This window comes from Apus apus, chromosome 3 (assembly GCF_020740795.1).
Source record: "Apus apus isolate bApuApu2 chromosome 3, bApuApu2.pri.cur, whole genome shotgun sequence".
NCBI classification, from domain to species: Eukaryota; Metazoa; Chordata; class Aves; order Apodiformes; family Apodidae; genus Apus; species Apus apus.
In genome coordinates this window covers 4345520-4368701 of record NC_067284.1, presented here as the reverse complement: position 1 = coordinate 4368701, position 23182 = coordinate 4345520, and the positions used below count along the sequence as shown (strand labels likewise).

The window sequence follows — 23182 nt, the reverse complement described above, 5'->3', positions numbered from 1 at the left end:
CTGGACTGACTTAAATTTCTTAAGTGAGACTGGAGAACAGAATAAACTTTCTAAGTTTAATTGTTAAATGCAATAATGTATTTTTAAATACAGAATCATTCCTGGCTGTATGAACGAAGAGTCATTTAAAACATTTATTACATTGTAACTGCAGAAATCTGCCAACATGCACGTGTATAACTGGTTTATTAAGACAAAAGATGAATTTAAAAAATATTGCCCCCCAAGTAACACACAATTTTTGCCTGCAGAATTAACTGCTCTGCAGTAAGAATGAGATCCCATGAACTCCACTGGTATTCTCAGGAATATCTGTAACTAAAATGTCCAGTTTTACTCTTCAAATTTCCTGCCAAATTTTCACAAAATGTATTATAGACATGAGAAGATCAACTTCAAACATACATAATACATAGTTTTGCTTCAGCAAAAATAGTACTTAAGCAATCTTTATTTTAAAATTGTGAGGACTATAAAGTCCTTACTAACAATTTGATGAAGCACTGCAGTTTAATTAATGTTTTCATTACAAGTCGAGGAACATTATTACTTTGGATTGCATATTATGAAGGGGTATTATTCTTTTATTAAAAATATTCAACTGCCCGGGGGTAAGGTTCCTGGCTTACATGGGGATTCCAGCTATTGAAGAACTTGCTTAGGAAGGAGCAATATTAACTCTCCATCACCTCTCTGTGGTTTAAAAATGAGATTCTCCCAGCAAAGTGAAAATAACAGATGAGAAGACAACACAAAATGTTTTTTAAAACATTCCAAGAGATTCAGGAACACAGCTTCTATGTGTAACTGGCTTTGGTGAACTGCTGACATCCTCAGAACTTCCTGTAATGGAAGCTACAAAGAAATGCAAAAATCAAACCAGAGCAAAACACAGCAGCAGGCTTGAAAGAGCAGAGGAAAAAAACCAAAACACATGAAGAAGTAACACACACATACATATAGCAAGCTAAAACAATGCTGAATTATTAATAGGAGCTATTTTTTGTCTGCAAGCTGCAGGCTGAGTCTCTGTTACTCCCATGCTCACTGAAAACTGCAGACCCTGAGGAGCTGCTCCTCCAGCAGTCAAGCCTCCATGGTTTTATTCATGCTTTGCTATCACACCCTGCCTGCCTCTGTTGGAAGCTTTTAAGATCCTGGGCATGCAAACTTCACAGGTCTAAAAGCTAAGCCTGACACCATTGTTGTAGGCTCCCTTTATAGACAATGGGCAGGAATCATCACCTTCAGGATGCTGTTCACCCAACTATTTTGGATACCTTGTTCTGGATACAGAGTTAATTGCTTGCTGAGCAGTTTCATTGACTCGAGTTTGTTTGTTTTTTTGGTTTGTTTTTTTTTTTTTTTTTTTAAAGCTGACCTTCAGAGACCTCTTCAGTATGCAGGGTCAGTTTATTTGCAGGTAACACCAATGAACAGAGCAGTTACTCTCAGTTACACTTGCATTTACCAGCCATTCTCCAGTATATTTACAACTCATCTACTGACAATACCCATCAGTGAAAAGATTTTACCAAACAGTAATCAGGTGGAGGTTGCCTTGTCCAACCTGAGCCTCCTGGCTCAGGCATCAGAAAGAGATGGACATGCTTGGAGGCACTCATAGGTACTGAAAGCACAGGTGAAGAATTATCCTTGGTACTGCTCATTTCTCTGTGAAGATGACAGTGAACACCTTGAAGACTACAACAGGTTACACACAATTCTTCCAGAGCTAAATCTGGGCTAGAGGAATTACACTCCCTAACAAGGCCTAGAAAACTGAGCTCAACCATCTCTAGAAGTTCTAGTACAACCTTTTAGAAATTCATATACTGCCGCTTTCCAAAACCTCTTTCATTTTGACAGCACCTTCAACATTGCTATAGATAACTTTTCAAAGAGCTTCAGGAAAAAGGAAGGTTGAATCCTCAGACAAAATACCTGTGCCACTAACCTTAGTTACTTCTGGTCGTTCTGACCATTCAGCTACAGCACGTTCAGTGTACGAACATGTTTTGAGAGATGCAGCCTGAAATACTGATGCAAAACATGTCAAGCTAGAAGAGCTAGGCAGCCATAAGTCTTCAGCAGAAGCTGCTGAGTTACTTGCTGTACAATGTGCTTCTGTGTCTACTCAACAAATAATAAATACATTTAATAGACCGTCAAAGTTTTAGCTGGAAAATGGATCTGAAAGGTAATTTTGGTTTCTTTGGTCACCACAGCGAGTGACCATAAACTGCAGTGTCTCTGCAGATTGACAGGTTTCCATGCTGATCTCAATTAAAATGACCTGTAACTACCACTGAAGGCTGCTTATGGGTAGACTTGCAAGCAAAACATGAGTAATTTACAGAGTAAAACATGAATCATTCTGAAACATGTGAGTAAATGTTGCTAACTCCTCACAACAATGCAAAGGCATATGTCTTCTCAGTGACAGCCTGCCGTGCTTAAGTTAATGGAAAAGCTCCAACCAGTTTCAACAAGACAAGGATTTTATACCCCATATCCTCTCAATGAGACACAAAAACAAGAGACAAATGTGGTGGTGGTGGGGCAAAGATCTTCTGATGGTGCAAACATCAGGAGCAATCCTTCTCTAAGTAAGCCACAGGCCTACATCATCTGATGCAGGTTTTCCATGTTACACAGAGTTAAACAGAGCCACAAAAGCCGTAACAGGGGAGCACAATAAAACCTTCAGTCACACATCCTTTCCCCATGTTGGCCAGATTTTAGGCGTTGCTTTTTGCTGCTGGGAAACATCCCAGTTTTGTTTTGTTGTTTTTTTCCTCCACATTTCACAGTAGATGCTTACCAATCTGGTTGTTTACCTTGCAACCAATTTCCTCCTCTCTGCCACGCTTCTGTGCTACCCATCTCTGCAGGGTGCTTCCTCTGGGCTGAACACAGAAGGTCACACAAGAACTGTCACCCAATCCCTAATGCACCCACTTTGCCAGCAAAACTCCCAGGCAGGTAAAGCTCTGGGTACTCTGAAAAACAACTCAGGGTAACAGGGTGCACAAGCTTCCTGACAGCCAAGAGGAACAGGAGAGATTACTCACACCCATGCACATCCTTGCCATTCAGGATCAACAATTTCCTAGTACTCGTTCCAGATTTTCCCTCCTGGTTTCACTCCAGTGCCAAAAGATACATTTCAGTTGCAGTAACCCTCCTCCTCAAACCCTTACACCTTTATGAATCAGCTATCAGGTTAAAGGTATGAATAAAAACACTATTTTTCACCTGGAGTGTACAGTCAGGCTGAGGGAAACACACCAGTTTACACGCACTGTGGTCAGGTGTGTGATGTGCAGAAGGCACAGGAGCACTGCCAGCTTGGTCCCTGCTTGTTAAATGGCCAAATGAGATTGAACAAAGTGGTTCAAGATCACTCACCTCATCTACGACACAGTGAGGAACAAGTCTTATTTCTCAGCCCTTCTTATTCAGGAATCTATTCAGTTTTTCTTTTGTCACAAGTACAGGGCTGGATATAACTGCAGCTCTCAGGTTACCCTGCTTCACCAGAATTGGGCACTTTGGGGGCAGGAGAGGTGTGACAGTTCTCAAAATTAATTATGTAATTAGAAGCAAAATTAATTGCTTCTAAAGATAGCAAGGTTTATCTTGTGCCTTAGAACTAGGGCCACAGAGTCTGTAATGATCAGTCTGCAATAATAGTTTCATAGCTGTCTTGTACCTAATTCAGCACATCCACTAGCAGCTACGTGGTCAGTTCAACCACTAGTTCAACATGAGATGGGACTCTCTCCTATCGTTCTATTTTAGACTCCTTGAAAATGAAAAGTAACACTATGAACAAATTCTGAAGGGAGGGAAAATGAATGTCATCACACCCCAATATGTTCTGAGACCTCCCTTGAATTGAATTTAAAAATACCTGTCATTTATTTCTTCCTCTCAGCTCACAGAGTAGAGATCTAAATTTAACTCAACTCTGTGTAAAACCCCTGCTGAGAATTATAAATGAGGTGTATGTAGAACCTCAGCATAGGAACATGTTTGGTTTTGCCCCTATATTTCCCAAATCAGCTCATTTATAAAGAGCGATGAAAACAAAAAAGGTCAAAGCCAACAAAAAAAGTCTATCTTGAAGAGTATGTTCATGCACAGTCACACTGCATGGTGCAGCTTTGATGAAACTGAATCTAAATTAACACAGAGAAATGAAAAAGGCTGTGGTTACACGAGAACAAGTCTTATGAGGAGCAGCTGAGGGAACTGGGGCTGTTTAGTCTAAAGAAAAGGAGGCTGAGGGGAGACCTTATTGCTCTACAGCTACCTGAAAGGACACTGCAGAGGTAGGTGCTGGTCTCTTCTCTCAAGTAGCTAGTGATAGGACAAGAAGGAACTGCCTAAAGCTACACCAGGGCAGGTTTAGGCTGGACATCAGGAATATTTTGTTCTCTGAAAGGGATGTCAGGCATTGGAATGGGCTGCCCAGAGAGATGGTTGATCCACCATCCCTGGATGTGTGTAAAAGTCATACAGATGTAGAGCCTGGGGATATGGTTTAGTGGTGAACATGGCAGAGTTGGGTTAAATGTCAGACTTGATCTTAAAGATCTTTTCCAACCTAAATGATTCTATGATTCTCCCACATAGACCACAAGAGAGTAGGAAACTTTTGAGCTGAGTATCTATATATTCCAGTAAAAATACAAGAAACACTTAAGACCAAGAGCATCACTAAGTATGATGTTTATAAAGAACTTCTTGCACAGATAATTGCATCTGGGAAGAGAGTCATTCCCACACACATGTAAAACTGGACAGGCAGCAACACACTTTTACCCTGTGAACCACTGTTCTCCTACCTTTTGCTGTGGGCATTTCATTGCACTGTTGTATCTGGCTCACACAAAATCAAATCCACTTGACTGCAAGGTTTTCAAGACAAGGAATTACTAACTGCCTTCTGCTATCATTACTTCTTTCTAAACTAAATCTTGGAATGATTAAAACAACATGACATGGAGACTGGCATGCTGCCTGACTTCACCAAGTGAAGGAGTGGATTTTTTGTTTATTCAGGACTACAACCTCCTGAACATGCTAAGACTCCCTTGGGCTGGTACTGAAGATACAGCACTAATTTGCAAGCTTCTGCCACCAAGAAATAATTGAACAATTTAAATTTACTTTACTGTAGTGCTAAGATCTACTTATAACTCATCCTCTCACAGACACTTTCATTTGTTAACTTCATCTTTTACATCCCACTCCAAAAAGCTAGAGAGACAAGTGGACATATGATTGCCTGCTCTGGCTTCACATTCAAACACAGCAAAGGCTTAATGACACACAATAGACTCTTGAAGGTCAGTGTGATGGTTTGATATGACAGATTATTTTAGCCTTCAAGTGTTTAAGAGCTAAATGCCTGTTGTGTTTACAGTCTGGAGGGCCAGTATCCTCTGCAAACCCATTTATTTGGACTTTCAGTTTTCTCAATGCAGTTCTTGTTCTGTTTGTACCCTCAAGGCTGTCACATATAATCCACTGAAGGGGTGTTGCATGCATTCATGTAATTTTTTTGCATGCACATGAACATGAACCCAGCTGGACTTTGCCTTCAGAATTAAACTAAAATGGACTTGAGCTAAATACCACAGTGTAGTGAAGAGCAGATGTGGCCTTTATCTTACTGGGAAGAATTCTATAGGCAGTGCTTGTACAGCCACTTGTCAAAGCTCCTTTGTCTACACCACATCTCAGGTACATTCACACATGGTAACACATTTCACGTCAATCCCGTGTTTCTGTCCCATTCCATTTGGACACTCACCATCTTTAAGTCAACTCTTCAACTTGGTCACACTTCATAGATTGCTGATCCTCCTAACTTGAGCATGCCTTCAGAGACTGTCAGCAAATTTGCATTTAATCAGAAATTAGACTTGGAAGCAATTTTTCACTTACACCTATTATTTTCTGCTTAGAACCCGTTACGGTTTAAGTGGACCCAGCAGGTTGTTGACACCTATAAGAGGAACTAGAAAGAGGGTTCTTAGGACCCCAAAGGACCCACGAAGGTCAGAAAAGAGAGGTCAGTATTCCCTCTCACTTCCTGCCATTCTCTATAAAAGCCAGAACTGGAAGCTCAGCCCCTTTTTCCTGTGCTGGTGCTGCTCAGAGCTCCTTCAACTTGCCATGTGCTCTCCAGAATCAAACTCTACTGGGTGCTGTGAGGAGCTGTGGACCCCTCTGCTGAGGCAGCCCGGACACAAGTGACTGCCACCCACCTGTTCCTGCCATCACCCAGATCAGTTTTGTAGACATCTGTATATGAGTGTATATATCTGTTCTTCACCCCACGTGTTACTCTCTTTTCTTTGTTACACTTAATTTGTTCCAGTTTCCATCTCCAACCCTTAAGTCTCCCTTCCTTATTCCCCTTTTATCTTCCCTTGGGAGGGCAGGGGGGGCATAACAGAGAGCAATTTTGCCCTCTGGTTTGTGGTTTGCCCTGACCACTAAACCAAGACAGGATTTGAAAGGTACTTCATTGTACCATGCAGATGGTTCCTGATTGAAAGAGTTCACAATCTTAAGAACAAGATTTGTGTCTCAACAAGCTCTAATTTGCTACTTTTGTGTTGACCAAAATCCTTGCAATACTCTAGATCCCAGCTGTTTGCAACATCACTAAAATTCTGGGCATGCTCAGAGTAACCATTTATGGTACAACTGAGGACACACCTTGTTTAGGCCATAGCAGAAAACATGCAGGACATATTGTGAAATGCAGACAGAAACTAGTATTTTTTAAGTGTCTTGAAAAGTACAATCTTAAGAGGAACCTGAGGTGGTAGTCAAATAGGTTTGTTACTCTATATACACGTATCAGTCACACACACAGAGATAATTCTTCTCATTCTACCAAGCAGCTCTTCACCAGAAAAGCAGCAAACATGAGTTAATTAGTATAAAGATGGATTAATTAAAAAAAAAACAAAAAAAACTAGTGTCTTTTTGAATAGCTGTAATTATGCTAGTCAAATCGTAATTGTATCTTGCACTGTAAGGAGAACAACTACATAAATGTACACAAAGCATCTGTCAAAAACAGCTCAGAGGAAGTTTTCTGGTATTATCTAAAACTAATTCTAAGTTTTAAGAGAATTTTCTGCTTACAAACTCACTCTTGCTGTAACCCCTCACTGTCAAGTAAACGTTTACTACACTGACATAAAGCAGCAAAATACTTTCCCCTCATTTGCTACAAACACAGAACAAAATCAAGGACAGATGAAGCACCTTTGCTATGGCCACACAGGACATAAGAGAGAGGAATGGATCCCAGATCTCTCAAATCTCAGCAAGTGTTTTAATACCAAATCCAAAATGAAGTTTAAACACAGGAACAAAATAAGAAGGTCTGCACAAGACAATTCAATAGAATCATGACTGAATTAATTTGAAAGAAAGCAGAACAGAAAGTCTTTTACTTGACACGAACTCTTACCTAGAACATCTTTTTCATGTTCAGGGACAAGAACTTTCCATTTGGATTCCTCTGGGTCACTGAAGTCAATGTTGATTAACTGGTAATTTGGAGAATGTCGGTTTGTCTTGAAAGTGAACACGGTTCCTTCATTGGTGACGTACTCGTATTCAGCCTCAAAGTTATCTATCAGCTTCACCCACTGAAGAATTCCTGCAAAAAAACCCACATAATATAAACTCTTCACCTCCTGACGAAATGTTTTAACACCTGGGGGAAAGGTTTTTCCTGACAATTGCTGTAGGCTCTTCCTCCAACAGCAGCAGTGATCAGAAGAGGTACAGCAATGGAAAACTGCCAGCTCACAGACATGTTAACATATTGGCTTTGAGGAACTTCTAGTAAAATACATACAGAATACTGACAGAAAGCTCAGATGTTGGCTACAGAGGTGCTTCTACCTCAACAACTCTGGCCGAGAAGGGCGAGGGAGGTGATTCTGCCCCTCTGCTCTGGTGAGGCTGCCCTGGAGTGCTGTGTCCAGCTCTGGAGCCCTCAGCACAGGAAAGACATGGACCTGTCGGTGAGGGTCCAGAGAAGGGCCACCATGATGATCAAAGGGCTGGAGCAGCTCTGCTATGAAGACTGAGTCGGGGCTGTTCAGCCTGGAGAAGAGAAGGCTCCAGGGAGACCTCAGAGCACCTTCCAGTGCCTGAAGGGGCTCCAGGAAAGCTGGGGAGGGACTTGGGACAAGGGCTTGTAATGAGAGGACAAGAGGGAATGGATTAAAGCTGGAGAAGGGGAGATTTAGGCTAGACATTAGGAAGAAATTTGTCCCCATGAGGGCAGGAAGGCACTGGAACAGGTTGCCCAGGGAGGTTGTGGCTGCCCCATCCCTGGAGGTGTTCAAGGGCAGGTTGGAGGAGGCTTGTGCAGCCTGGTCTGGTGGGAGGTGTTCCTGCTCATGGCAGAGAGGCTGGGTCCTGATGATCTTTAAGGCCCCTTCCAACCTTAACCATTCTATGATTCTATGAGAACATCAGGTTTTTGCTGATGGAGCTCTCAAGCCCCTACTCCTACAGACTTTTTGGAATGGGGGCTGGCAAATGAGTCAAAGGATTCTGCACTAAGCTCTGAAGCTCAATTTTAATAGCTTTAAAAATATATATTTAACTGTAATTTTTTTTTTCCTTTCTGCAAAAAATGTTACTTTGTCTTCAATGGAAAGTTTTTCATTCTCCTTAAAAGCCTGTAGCTTCCCACTGAACAGAAATTATGCTATTTGAATGAGTACAATGAACTTCAATATCAGGAGTCTCCCTGTTAATTCAGAAACCACATTCCTGAAGTACTGTTCTGCAGAAGCTTGTCATCACCAAAGGACAACCACAGACAGTTAACTTCTGGGTTTACAAAGAATGAAACTGCATTTTCTCTATGAACCTTCCAGAATATCACACACCCTAACAGAAGTGCACTTCTCTCAACATTCATTGCCTTAGGTTCCTCACTCTTTATCAACAGTCGCAGTCTCTGGTGCAACCTGGAATTTGGACTGAAAGACTCCACTACTTTTTATTCACATTTTACAATAGGTTTAGAGGCTAGTGAAAAGAAAAAGCAGAAAGGCTAGATCAGATATGTAATATGCTTGTTGTATCTGCAACCCAGCCTATTACTATTACAAGCATTACACATTAGCTTTGCTGAAAAATCAAAATCATTATTGAGATGTGAAATTAGAGCTTTCATATATTGAAACAACACTTGGCCCACTCTCTGCCTCTTTCCTGAAACTAAAGGTTGGGTCTTTGCTTTTCAGTATAAACAAATCACCTGTGCATAGATCTGTTCATGAAACTTTATAATATAACGTTTGCGTCAATAAAAAAGCTCATCAGCTTATTTTATAATATTAAAAGCTGAGCAGAATAATGGAAGTAGATCATAGCTGACCTGTAATTACTGTAAGTTTAAAAAAAGAACAGAATAATTGAGGAAGCAGTGAGATGGCTAAGGTCATTTGAAACCCATTAAATGTAATAAGAGAGTATAGCCAGGCCTAGTACATTCATCAAACTCATAGCTCTTAATTGCTGTTTTGGTTTAAGGAAAACTTCCCTGTCTCCTCATGCAAAATGATAGATCAGCCAATTAAAACCTACTTTTAATATTGCTGTAATACAAACTTCCCAAACAATCCAGTCAACTTAGTATCATGTCTCTGAATAAATCAATTGCATGTTAAGTCCTGATTTTTGCTGAGATCCGAAGTTTTGTCCTCAAGAGATTTAATGGTGAAGAAAAATCCTGCTAAATCCCTCCAGGTGCCCAGGGTTCTGTTGAGAAAACCTGCTGTGATGCCCAGTAAAGCAAAGAAAATCCAGCCCACAGCAAACTCTGATACACACCAGTGAAACAAATGTTTAAAAGACTTCAAGCCACATGCACAAGTGTTTTTGTAAATAAAAGCTTAACTGCAGTGTAACACCATAGCAATATTGGAACATTTGTATTTTAGTATCTGACAGAATGAAACCACCCTTTGAAAGAGGAACAAGACTTCATAAAAACAAATCCCCAGACTGTTGAAAAAACCCCACTTTTTAAATGGTAAATGTGCACAATAACTGCAGTCTCCATGACTGTAACAAAAGTTGGATTCCGTGAAGAAAAATGACAGCAATGTGACATTAGGGATTTACATTGCTGTCTTGCAACTCATTCATCCACTCCCAAATCAACAGCTAGTAAAGCAGCAAAACGACTGATATTCTACAGGGATACTCTAAGTTGTTATTACAAAATCAAGAGCATTCATCTTGTTAAAGTGGATGTTACGTCGTTCTTAGAAGACAAATATTGCAGATCAATTATCTCTAAACCACTGTATCACTGAAGTGGTTAAATATCATAAAATCACAGAATGGTTTGGGTTGGAAGGGGCCTTAAAGATCATCAGGTTCCAACCCCCCTGCTATGAGCAGGGACACCTCTCACCAGACCAGGTTGCTCCAAGCCCCATCCAACCTGCCCTTCAACACTGCCAGGGATGGGGCAGCCACAGCTTCCCTGGGCAACCTGGGCCAGGCTCTCACCACCCTCACCCTAAACAATTTTCTCCTAATTTCGAACCTAAATCTCACAAACAAACAAATGGGTAGGAGTAAATATGTTGACTGACAGAAGTTTATAACCTGCCAAAGTAACAATTACGTTGAGAAGCAGATGAAAACCTTTTAGTCTTCACCACTGCTGCTCATACCAGTCATCAGTTTAATTGCACAAGGTGGCACAGTTGAGGGTGAAGTCACCATGCAGAAAGTATCTGAGTTTTCACACAGAAGCACATTTTCATTGCTGAATCCTGGCTCACTAAAGCAAGTCAGATCCAGCCAACATCTATTTAAGAGACCTCTCAGACCCTGAAGATCCAGATGTTCAAAGGCTTCCAAATTTCAAGCATCCTCTATGAGAGGCATTTTCCCTGGAGTTTGTCACAGTACTAATCCACAATACTTTTTATGTTTAACAGAAGATGATCTCCTGCTATAGTGTGCTTCAAATTGAAAGAGACTGTTTGAAGTGGCATGCTCACAACATACCCTGAGAAATGAGAGCACAGCTTTTCACTCAAACATCTACTTCCACACCAGAATTTAATTTCTTTTTGAATCATGCAAAACCCAGCTTGCTTTCAAGGTCTTGCTCTAACCCAGGCAGCTACGTAAAAGAACTCATGGGTTTTTTTGCCTCTTTCTTCTTCACAGCCACAAATATTTAATTAAGAGTCTCACTTTGGTCTCCAAAGGCAAGAGAGATTTTCATACAATGTGGACTTCCTTTGAAAGTGAGATGTCTTCATCTCCTGGGACTGAGCACCTGGGGGAGGGAATACTGGAGAGGAGATATTAAGATGTCCCTGAAAGGAATCCAACCTTGTTGTGTTTGTACTGAGAGGGCTCTCAGCACCACTCATCCTGCAGATGATGATTACTCAGTGATATGGAAAGTTAACATATCTGCAATTAAAAAAATAAACAAATGGAAGGAGGAAGTATTTATTGAGTTAAAAAGTTCAGACATGTCAAGATATATTGAAGATTAGCCCAGAAGAAAGAAATCAAGCATTTTATGAGCAGAGATTTCTCCACTAGTTTCAAGGCTTTGATTTTACTGAAAGGATATGAATCTGTTTTCTTAACAGTAAACACTCAATTATTGAGGCTGTCACATATTTTCCAAGACACAAATGATTTTTTTCTCCCTCTTTGTTAGGGAACTAGGATATAATGGCTTTGTTTCAATACTGATTTTGAAAAAAAAGTATTTTGTAAAGTTCCTTCAATCACAGAAAAGTCTTACAAAAAAAGAGGAACACTTTCCTTCCCACCACACTCCACTTTCTAGCCGAAGTCTGTCTCCTTCTCTTGTTAATTTCCATTATAAAGGTTTTGATCCACTTTTTCAGGCTATGCAGCACACACTGACTCATTCCTTTGATGTTACTCCATATAGCACTGCTCATTGCTTTTTATTTATTTTAGTTGTGGTTGTTGTTTTGTTTTTTTTTCTTTTCCTAAAAAGCCTTATAAACTGCAAGACTATACTAAAATACAAAAGGCCAGATAAGCCTGTTTTTAACAGGAAGTGGACAAACATCACCTTTGTTTCTCCATCTGCCCTCAAGCCACACAGATGCTTGTGGGGAACAAAACAACCTTCTAACCACAGGAATAGGAAAAAAATTCTTATGGCTGATAACTCTGCTCTTCTTGCAACCTGTCTCTGCCAGTCTAGTACAAAGCAGCTCCAGCTGACAATGACTAAGCAACCAATAAGCTGTGAACTTCACTTTTTGCTCTATTTTTATTGCATCTTTCCAAGCCAGTGGTTCTCCAACATGTCACACTAGCTCTTCTTCTGGTATCTGTGTCTTCCTACCACCTCCCACTGTTCCCACCAGCCACAAACTGCCAATCTCCAAGCAGCCCAGCACCCAAGCATAAGAACCCTTACCACTGTCCTCTCTCCTCAGACTCCTTACTCCAACTTACACAAACCTGTGCTTAGCTTCTAGCCAATGCAATCCCTTCCAATCCAACAACCCAGACTGTGGTTTCCAGCCAGCCATCCCTCTCACCTTTAGCATTCCAGAAGTCACAGCATCCTTTCACAGTTTCTATGTGCCCAGAGGTTAAATGAGAGCTACCTCTTCTCTTCCCCATGCTGCCTTATATCCCTTCTTTTTTCTCCTCTATTCTCATGTTCAGCTCTCCCAGGAAGAGTAAAGTGGAGCTCTGGCCAGAGCTCTGAGTCAGTGATTGCTAAACGACCTCTGTGGTGCTCACAACAAAAAGATCTTGACTTTTTTATTAGGCTTTCTAGCTGCTACCATAATATAAGAAAAAGGTCAATATTAGCCATGTCATGCTGGTTTAAGATCATAGCCAAGGCTGATTAAAGAGCTTTCATTTATTTCTTGTTGCACACCAACAGATTTGTGCTAAATCACCTCTTCCCTGCATCAAACCACACATTCAAAAGAATAGTCGAGGCTGAAAATCTAATTGAAAAGAAACAATCTTATTTCTCCAGAAAAGGGGGGAAAAAAATTATGACCAGGCACAGCAACAGTAAGAAACATGCTACACAAAAAGCACTGCTGTCTTTTTATTTGGTTTTGAGGGTTTTTGTGGGTTTTCTTTGTAAGGTGTACAATAATGTTTGCTAATATATAATTGCTTGATTACTGTGTAGCCAGCAGTTTGGCTAACCTGAAGCATTTTCAAGCATACCAACAACAACAGTTAAGGAATTGATTAATGAGACAAATTCTCGTTTGACTGGTTCAACGTACAAGCAAACTTGAGTGCTGTTTTCTGGAAGACAAGTTTGATAAATGAGCTACTGAAAGTTGTTCCTTACAACTCAGCTACTGGGAAAATGTGTGTTTTTGTTAAATATTTAGCTTTAGGTCACTTTTAAATGTTTCTTATAACAGTCAAAGCTTGAAAACCCTACCTGCAGTTTGGCAAGGTAGTTAGGGTGATCTGGAGTCTTGAATGAGGGACAACCCTTGACATGAACCTGCAGTGCTGTCCTTCCTGGCACAATGCATCTTATATTTCTGCTACTGAAATGTCATAAAGCAACATTAAACTGTATTAGTTGGTTCAGTGGCTGACAAAGAGTGGTGAAACCCTGACAAGAATCCCATTATTTTAGTTTTCTCTAATCTTTCTAAACTCCACACCATAAGCAACCAAGGAAGCAAGGCCCCTTCTCCTCAGTGACCAGTGATAGGACAAGAGGAAATGGGGTCAAGTTGCACCAGGGGAGGTTCAGATTGAATATTAGGAACAATTTCTTCACAGAAGGAGTGGTGAGGCCTTGGAACAGGCTGCCCAGGGAGGTGGTGGAGGCACCATCCCTGGAGGTGTTAAAAAAAATGGGTGGATGTGGTGTTTCAGGAAATGGTTTAGTTGTTAGGGGCTGTAGGGTGGATGGTGGGACTTGATGATCTTGAAGGTCTTTTCCAACCTTGATGACTCTATGAAGGAAAAAAGCTCTCATATCCACAGCTACTTGGAGCAGAGTATAGCAAGGGAGTTCACCCAAAAGCTTGAAGAGCAGCCCAACCATCTTCTCCCAGTGGTGTCTTCTCCCAATATTGTCTTGCCACAATACCATTAATTATGCCCACATGTATCTAGTCTTGAGGAATGGAATATTTGTATAACACTTTTATATGAGACAATAAAAGCTTTGTTTTGTTTTTAAATTGTATTTGGTTACATTAGCTGTAAACATAAAATTCCACTTGGTAAACCCGGTCATTTCTAACAAAAAGAGTTTTGCAGTAAAAACTAAGCCACAAACAGGGTTAACCTGGTGGGATTTCACAAGATGCACAGGGTAGCAGAGGAAACAATATCCCTCAAACCTCTTATCCTTTCAGACTGATTTCAAATCCTCATTTAAAAATAGCTATGTATTTGTCACAAGTCACTTAGCATAGTGATTTTTTCTGTTCTAAAAAGGAGCATTCTTGGCACAAATAGCTCACAATGGCCCACTTAAAAACCTAGCAAACAACCTGAATATTTGCAGAGGAAAATGACTCAGTCTGTGTACAGGATAAAGACTGTAAAGTGGGGAAGGGAAACATGAAGAACATTTTAGCTAGCCTGAGAAGGAGAAAAGATGCCCACATGCTCCCTGTAATGTTTGTGGAAAGAAAACAGAAACACTGCTGTGTACAATATCTTCCAGTGAAAAAAACTGACAAGCATTATTACAGAAAATGGCACTAAAAATTCAATTTAAACTATGCCTGTTGACAACATATTGTGAGTAATCACATATAGTAATGGGGGAAGGGCTATCTGACATACTTAAGGTTTCAAGTATAGAAATAAGCCTGTCAAATCCTTTCAATTTCTTAAAACATTCAGATATAGTTACTCCCATTTATTAGATGTGATCTCTACTTAGTCAAGATGATTTCCTGCCCAACATGGAGGAAGTTAACTTCCACTGGTCCACAGCCACTGAAACACATCAAGAATCAAGGAATGCAGAAGAAAACTGCCCTCAGTACAGCAGAGGTAGTAAAATGTGATGCTTGCACCAGTCTTCAGTGATTCCTTTACCTCCTCACATGGCTTGTAACACACTTCATACACTGCAGGCAGTTAATGAAATGCATCAAGATTACTAAAGCATTAATGAAGTGGCAAATATTGGGCAAACCATGTTTCACAAGAAGACAACTTGTGAGCAAGTTAAGCCAGAAGTTCCCTCTACATCAAAGCAATTTACTTTGGATTGGCTGACACCTACAATACTGTACTGAAATTCACAGAAGTGACAGAGGTCCCAGAAGATTATTTCCACTAGGAACATGTTTTCCCCAAGTACTTAAAATGTCAGATTACCATTTGATTAAAATATATGTAATATCTAAGGTAAAGAACTTCAGCTCAAGGCAAAGTATGGAGTGAATACAAAATTTCCTTCCAAAAGAGAACACTCACAGTCAAAGCAAAGGCAGTAGGTGTTCTCCACACTATGACATTATAGAAAAAACATCACCTCCTTGAGAGTCTTGTGATACCTCAGAGGTAGCTACCTCTTGAACCTGGAGTGCCTACCTCTCTTGTTGTTTCAACCTGGTTCCTCAACAAGGTTTCAACCTGATCACCTCAACACTGCCTAATTTCAGTAGCTCAGTGAGCAGGCTACCACATATTCTTTCCTGTCGTCTTTGTCTCTGTTTGAATTTTATAGGATGGAAACACAGCTCATGACTGCAGGTTCCATGGGGTAGCAACAGATGTGAAATTCTGATTCACCACAGAGGGAGGGGAGTGATAGAACAAGGGATAATGGTTTTATACTGAAAGAAGGGAGATTTAAGTTAGACATCAGGAAGAAATTCTTCCCCATGAGGGCAGGAAGGCACTGGAATAGGCTGCCCAGGGAGGTTGTTGATGCCCCCTCCCTGGAGGTGTTCAAGGGCAGGTTGGATGAGGCTTGTGCAGCCTGGTCTGGTGGGAGGTGTCCCTGCTCATAGCAGGGGAGTTAGAACCTGATGATCTTTAAGGTCGCTTCCAACCTCAAGCATTCTATGATTCTATGAAATATTTCAGTGTTGTAACATCCAGATCATGCTACAGTTCTATCCAATTAGGAACAAAACCTGGAAAAATACATTAGGTTCCTTATTTATAAGGCCCAGCACAGTAATCCTCCTTCAACTGGTAATATGACTAAAGACAACTTCCACTCTTGCAAACAGAAGCATCACATTCTGTGAAGAAATGGAAATTCTTCAAAACAACAAAGATAACTAAAGGTAAATGAGATAAAACCTAGGTCAGGCACCTTGAAACAATGAGGCATTTTCGATTTAGCACCACTGCCTACCTAACTCTTGGGCAGAAAACAAGACCAGTGGGGTAAAACAAAGCTCAAAGGAGCTGCAAAAAACCCCAGCACCATCTGAGATGACAGACAGAGGAACAGCTACAATATTATTCTGCTGCTTTGGAAAGCAAGGCATTGCTCCTACTGCTTATAGACTGTTGGCAAAAAAGGGCTGAACTTTGTATTACATTCTGTTCCAGTTTTTGCTGACTTTTGTGGGGCAATCTGGATCTTTCCTTTCAGCCTCTAAGATGGAAAAGCTGCAGATTTACTTATTTCTCTGTAATGACTACATATCCAACAAAACCAAGATACAATGTCATTAAGCACAAATACAGAAAAAGGTCACAATTTAGGGAGCCAAAAAGTTTTTCCAGCTTTATTTTTTCAACTGGATATGCTGCTGTTTCAATGTTTTCAAAGCAGCTAGAAACAAATTGAATTTGAAATTCAAAAGGAACTATTTTTCTTGACATAAAAACATGCTACATGTAAATAAAAATAAAAAGGAACATTACACATTCCTTCCATCTCATGTGGAAAGACATATCTGAACTCCTATAAGCTGGCTATGGGCTATACTGTGTTGCTCAGTAATTCCCACAGTCGCTGACTCATCCCTGAATTCACAGTCACCATCTGAGTTCTGTCAGGCAGATATTTGATAAGTGTTTTTCATTTCCACACATGAAACACACTGTTTAATTTTGAATTCCTTTTTCTTCTTTCTTTTCCCAGGATGGATCCTATTCCTCACCCTGCTTCTCCACTCTATCCTGCAAATTTAAGCAAAATAATTCAGCCACAGACTGTGCTGTTTGAGGGAAAACTTTGTGGTTTTTCGTCTTTCAGACCAACAAAACAAACTTTGAGCAAGCAGGTCTGTTAACATACAAGTAAAAAAAAATAAAAACAAGTTGTAGCACATTTCTAATATGCACTAAATTAGAAACATACCCCACAAATAAGTTAGTCAACCTTAATTCATAGAACCACAGAATGGTTTGGGTTGAAAGGGACCTTCAAGATCATCTAGTTCCAACTCCTCTGCATGGGCAGGGACACCTCCCACCAGACCAGGTTGCTCAGAGCCCCATCCAACCTGCCCTTCAACACTTCCAGGGATGGGGCAGCCACAGCTTCCCTGGGCAACCTGTGTCAGTGTCTCATACTTGATACAGACCTTACACAGACCCTTGCACAGAAGACTGCATCTACAGACAGCAGAACAGCCACTTCATGGTTTTGCTAAGAATGTGCTTCTGTTACAGATAATTCTCAAAGTATCACTTCATCTTAACCCATCTGATTATATGCTGAGATATTACTGAGCCGTCTGTACAAATCAACACAACATTCAAATGCAAGTCTTAAGAAACTGACCTGCCATTGAACTCCATTATTCTAGATCTGCTTATTTACTTCTCTAAAACAACTTCAGTAATGAAATTGAGCATTCCTTTCTCCTAACTTCACATGCAACCTCTTTTATGCTTGCTGTCCCAGAAAAGTACAAGTTGACTGAAATTACATCTTTTGTGGTCTAAACTGACAGAGACAAGAATTCAGTTTACATATACTACTGCTTGCTCAACTTTCTGCCTCTGGTCACCAAAGGCTGAAGGACCAGTGGTTCAGGGTGTTTACATGTGCATGGAAGATCAACTCTAGGAAGCACCCCAGATGTTTATTGTTAGGTCTGTGCTTACTCACAAGTCAGTAGAAAGACATAGATAAAGTCTTTGTACTGAAAATGCATTTGGCAACTTAGTGAGACAGACATGGAGAGATCCTACATTTATACAACAGAGAATTTGTGCAAGCAATGGTTTCAGCTAAATCTTTCCCTTTATAGGAAAAAAGGGAGAATTTGGATGGGTGGAACAACTCCTACCCAACAACAAACAAATACAAAGCCAAGTCAAAGACTGGTTCAGAGAAACAACTTTTAAAAAGGAGCATTTCCAAGCCCAGAACTGGTTAAACTGTAGCTTTACCTTATAGCAGGTAGTACAAATTAGAAGTTTCATTATCTCATCCATGGTCTTTCGATGCTCAATGCTACTATTATCTTCAAGGTTGTCCAGTGTATCTATAAATGGGAAGGTGACTATGGGAGGAGAGCTATGCTTTCTGTGTAGTCTGTCTCCAGCTGGGAAGTGCCAACTTGAACAACAATGAAATGGATCATTTACAAAAATCTTCACTGTACTGAACTGCTTTATCTATAGTTTTATGTTTGTAAAAAAGCTGCATGGAAAGCATCTCTAGTAAATCTGACTAAGCTTGCCATTTTCTACATTCAAGAGGACATAAAATAATTACTTGGTTGTCTAAGACAGCTTTAGAAGTAATTATGAAATATACTTTACAAAGGATGCCCACAAAACTAGTAATCCCCCAGAGAGGAGCATAAAACTGTTAACTATCAGCACTAAAACTTCAGTCACAAAAATTCAAAATACTGTACTAAGACTTGGGGATGAACTAACTAAGGGAAGACCACACAAACACTTAGTGTAATAAAGGCAGGGAGAAACAGAACTACACATCCCATATTGCAGTCACTGTCAGTTCTAACCATGCTCATAAAAGCCTTGAATATTCTATTTATGGGCAAGAGAACAAGTTTCTTGAGATCCTTTATTTAACATGGACCCACTGAAGTATTTATTCTGTTTCTGAAGTTTTTGAAGACAGAACCACAACAAAAAAATAAAAAAAAAGCTACATTATTTTCTATGCAAGCCACATATTGAGGAAGAGATTTCAGTAATACATAGTCTGGAAATATAAATCCACCGATCATTACAACAACTAACAATGCCAACCATCCACAAGAGCCATATGGAACAAAGCACCACAGTTTCAGCCCATACCATTAAGGCTAAAAAGCCAAATGCACAAAAGCCAAATGCTAATCCAACTAGAAGGCAAGGAAAGAGCATTTCATGAATGTATATTTGAAATACGAGTAGGTACTTCTACTGTAATAATAATGATGCTACAAAGTAAAATTATATTACTAAAATATTAGAAGAGTTTTGGCTGTTTTCTAGTACTATATAGAGAAAGAAATAATGTTACCTATAACCAGGTACTTTTTTACAAAGGGGGCCTTAGTGCTTGAAGGGAGACACGTGAATTTTTTAAATGTAAAAAAATTAAACATGGAGAAGTACTAGTGGTGTAGAAAGAAATGGAACATACACTGGTAAGGCTGCTTGTATTATCTTTTTTTTCTTGTGACCTTTCAAAATACTGAACTAAGAATGGAGCTTTCCATCTGCTGATATAAATAATACAAAATTAAATGCTAGTAGAAGTGGTGCATATTTCCTCATAATATCTGCATTAGAAAAAAAGAGGTTAAACAGTGCACATTTAAATACATGTATTTTTTGGTCTCAAAATGAAGCAAAACTTAGAAAGCAAGAAAACACAGACCTGATATACCCTGAGACTCTTTCTGTAGATCACAGTACCACAGTCTGTTCACTGGATCACACCCTTCTCGGATCGACAGCAAAACGTACCGACCATCATCTGATACCTGCAAGAAGTTACAGAAAAATCAAAGACAATTCATCTGCAACAAAAAATCCAAGTTGAAAAGTTTGTCCCTAAACTCTTAGCAAAGAAATAAACTGATACTACAATTAGTAGCTGAGTGAACGGATGTGTATGGAATGTGAGAACTCACCAAGAACCCACAGTCATCGTTTGTATCAACAAACAACATTATACTCTGCTGACATTTCAGGAGATCAAAACCATACAGCATTATCTATTTATTTCCATCGTGGATTAAAAAAAAAAAAGTAGTATTCCAGCTAAAAAGGTGTCTAAATGAGTCAGCGTGGATATCAGCTCCATTGTGGACATCCATAGGCTGCATCCATAGACAGCCTGCTTCATCATGGTCTCTGTGGGCTGCAGAGGAATCTCTGCTCTGGCACCTCCTCTCCCTCCTTGAGTGATCTTGGTATTTGTGCAGGGTTGTTTCTCTCATATATTCTCTCTCTTGTCTCACAGCTGCTGTGAGAGGTTTTTGCAGTTTCTTAAATATGTTATTATAGAGGTGCTACCAGCATCGTTGGCAGACTTGGCTTTGGGCAGTGGTGGGTCCATCCTGGGAGTCAGCTGGCATCACTGGCTGTGTCTGATAAGGGGGAAGCTCTGGCCTCTTCTCACAAAACCCATCCTTGCAGCACTCCCCTTGTCCTGGTACCCAAATAAATCTTGCCACATAAACCCAACACAACAAATAATGTAGAGCACTAACCTGACACTTCAGTAACAAAGAAAGGACTCAGTCTGAACAGTCTAAAACCTGCTGGCAAGAAGAAAAAACAAACAACAAAACCCTAAAAACCAACCACCCACTGAAAGCACAAGCTACACAAAAAATACCTCCCAATCAATGCCTTCAACATGGAGAACTTTAATTGAATCTACTATATTGACTATAAAGCACTGTTCAGTGCTGTGATCAACTGAATTGCCAGGATCCTCCTGACCTCTACTACTCAAAAAGAATACTCCTGTATCAATTAAAACACAGCTTTGTGTAGCTCAATAGAAATTGCTGAAAAAACCCCTAAGAGGCAACCAAACCTGGTCATACAGGTGTCCAGTTTCTCTCCAGACACTGACAATATTGTCTGCATTCAAATCAAATGTTAAATTGTGCAAGAGTATTCACTAACTTAGTCATCTCTGTATAAGACTCAACAGAGCAACCAGTGCTTTTTTGTCCAAAAGAATCCTGAGTTTCTTGTAAAGGTAATGTCAAAACTTCTGAGCTTCCAAGCTCCTTTATCAAGGAATCAGTTCCAGGCAAAAGGAAATTTACCTGCCTTCCCCCAAATCCTATGGCAAGAAATGGAGCCCAGCAGTGACATGAGAAGGACCAGTGCCATGTGACTCACTGAAAATCAGTAATTTGGGATATACCTACTAATTAATGCATTTTAAGACATGCAGAGATGTACCAGGACCACACTTGCTCCTTAGCTCAAGGAAAACCTGTGCTGCTGAAACTGCTGTTACTGAGTGACAGAGGCATTTATCGTAGTCAAGTTTTTATTTTGATACCTGTTTTCCCCTCCTTTTTTACTGTGTAACCCGTCAGCTAAACTGAGCCTACTGGAAAGAGTTTTGTCACTAACTTCTTAAAATGGGCCCTCTGACTGCTCTACACAAGGTCTCCTCACCATGCTTCCTCTCTCCAGCAATTCCAACATGGTCAGTGTTTGAGCCTGTGCGTGGCCGAGATACAACAAAGCCCAGGTTCATCAAACAAATCTAGATTGACACTCTTGGTGAAATAAGCCCTGTAGGATAGTTTTGCTGACACACACCTCTACACAGGCCACCAGAGCACTAGGTACAGAGCAGTAGAGTTTAATCTGAACAACCAACCATATCTTGGGCTGCATCAAACAAAGTGTGGGCAGCAGGGCCAGGGAGGGGATTCTGCTCCTCTACTCTGCTCTGGTGAGACCCCATCTGGAGTAACTGTGCACAGTTCTGGTGCCCTCAATACAAGAGAGACATGGACCTGTTGGAGCAAGTCCAGAGGAGGCCACAAAGATGATCAGAGGACTGGAGCAGCTCCACATTATAAATTTCCTATGAAGCTCCCTAGATTCCTAGAATGATTTGGGATGGAAAGGACCTTAGAGTACATCTAGTTCCAACCCCCTGCATGGGCGGGGACACCTCCCACCAGACCAGGTTGCTCCAAGCCCCATCCAACCTGCCCTTCAACACTGCCAGGGATGAGGCAGCCACAGCTTCCCTGGGCAACCTGGGCCAGGTTCTCACCACCCTCACACTCCAGAATTTCCTCCTCATGTCTCACCTCAATCTCCCCTCCTCCAGTTTTCATCTATTCCCCCTTGTTCTCTCCCTCCCTGCCCTTGTCCCAAGCCCCTCCCCAGCTTTCCTGGAGCCCCTTCAGGCACTGGAAGGTGCTCTAAGGTCTCCCTGGAGCCTTCCCTTCTCCAGGCTGAACACCCCAACTCTCTCAGCCTGTCTCCAGAGCAGAGCTGCTCCAGCCCTCTGATCATCTTTGTGGCCCCTAAGCTTCTTGGTTTGCCTTTGCACATACACAAATGGTAAAATTTCCAAACCAGTGTCTTCTGGTACTTAAAGCCATCAATGAAACCTACTTTCTACTCAAGCTTTGCAAACATACTCTGTTTCCTGGCAAAGCTTTTGAAAGTGCAAGTCCATCAAGGAAAGGCAGGAAATAACAGGAAGTCATCAACTTCCAAGTTTCCCTCTCCTGACTGAGCTGTTTTGAACATATTCCAAAATTTCCAGATTTAGAGGCTTTTATGAACAGCTGATACAGAAGGCTGTTTCCTGTGCACATTCTAATATCACAATATCTAATGGAAATGTAATCCTCTAGTCACAAAATATGAATCTGAATTCTGGAAACTTTCCATTTGGCCCTAAACACATCTGAAAAAAAATCTTATACATTATAACTGCTTCTTAGATTTACTTGGGTTAATATCGATAACATCAGTTGTGCAAAATATCTGTTGAATTAGTTATGCAAAATTAATTTCAGAAGAATTAGCCCCTAACTATACTGCTCTTCAAACAGATCATAGAATCATAGAATGATTCAGGTTGGAAGGGACCTCAAAGATCATCAGGTTCCAACCTCCCTGCTGTGAGCAGGGACACCTCCCACCAGACCAGGCTGCACAAGCCTCATCCAACCTGCCCTTGAACACCTCCAGGGAGGGG

At 40.6% G+C, this 23182-nt stretch overlaps 1 protein-coding gene across 1 annotated transcript in view; it reads right to left on the bottom strand.

Annotated features, from left to right (window-relative positions):
• Nucleotides 1–23182, bottom strand: part of PREP (prolyl endopeptidase) — an 85921-nt gene that overhangs the window by 34694 nt on the left and 28045 nt on the right. The window contains exons 7-8 of the mRNA XM_051613111.1: nucleotides 19862–19967; nucleotides 7505–7696 (exon numbers count right to left, since the gene is read on the bottom strand). Coding sequence (XP_051469071.1) covers nucleotides 7505–7696; nucleotides 19862–19967 — 298 coding nt within the window. The remainder of the gene's footprint in view (nucleotides 1–7504; nucleotides 7697–19861; nucleotides 19968–23182) is intronic.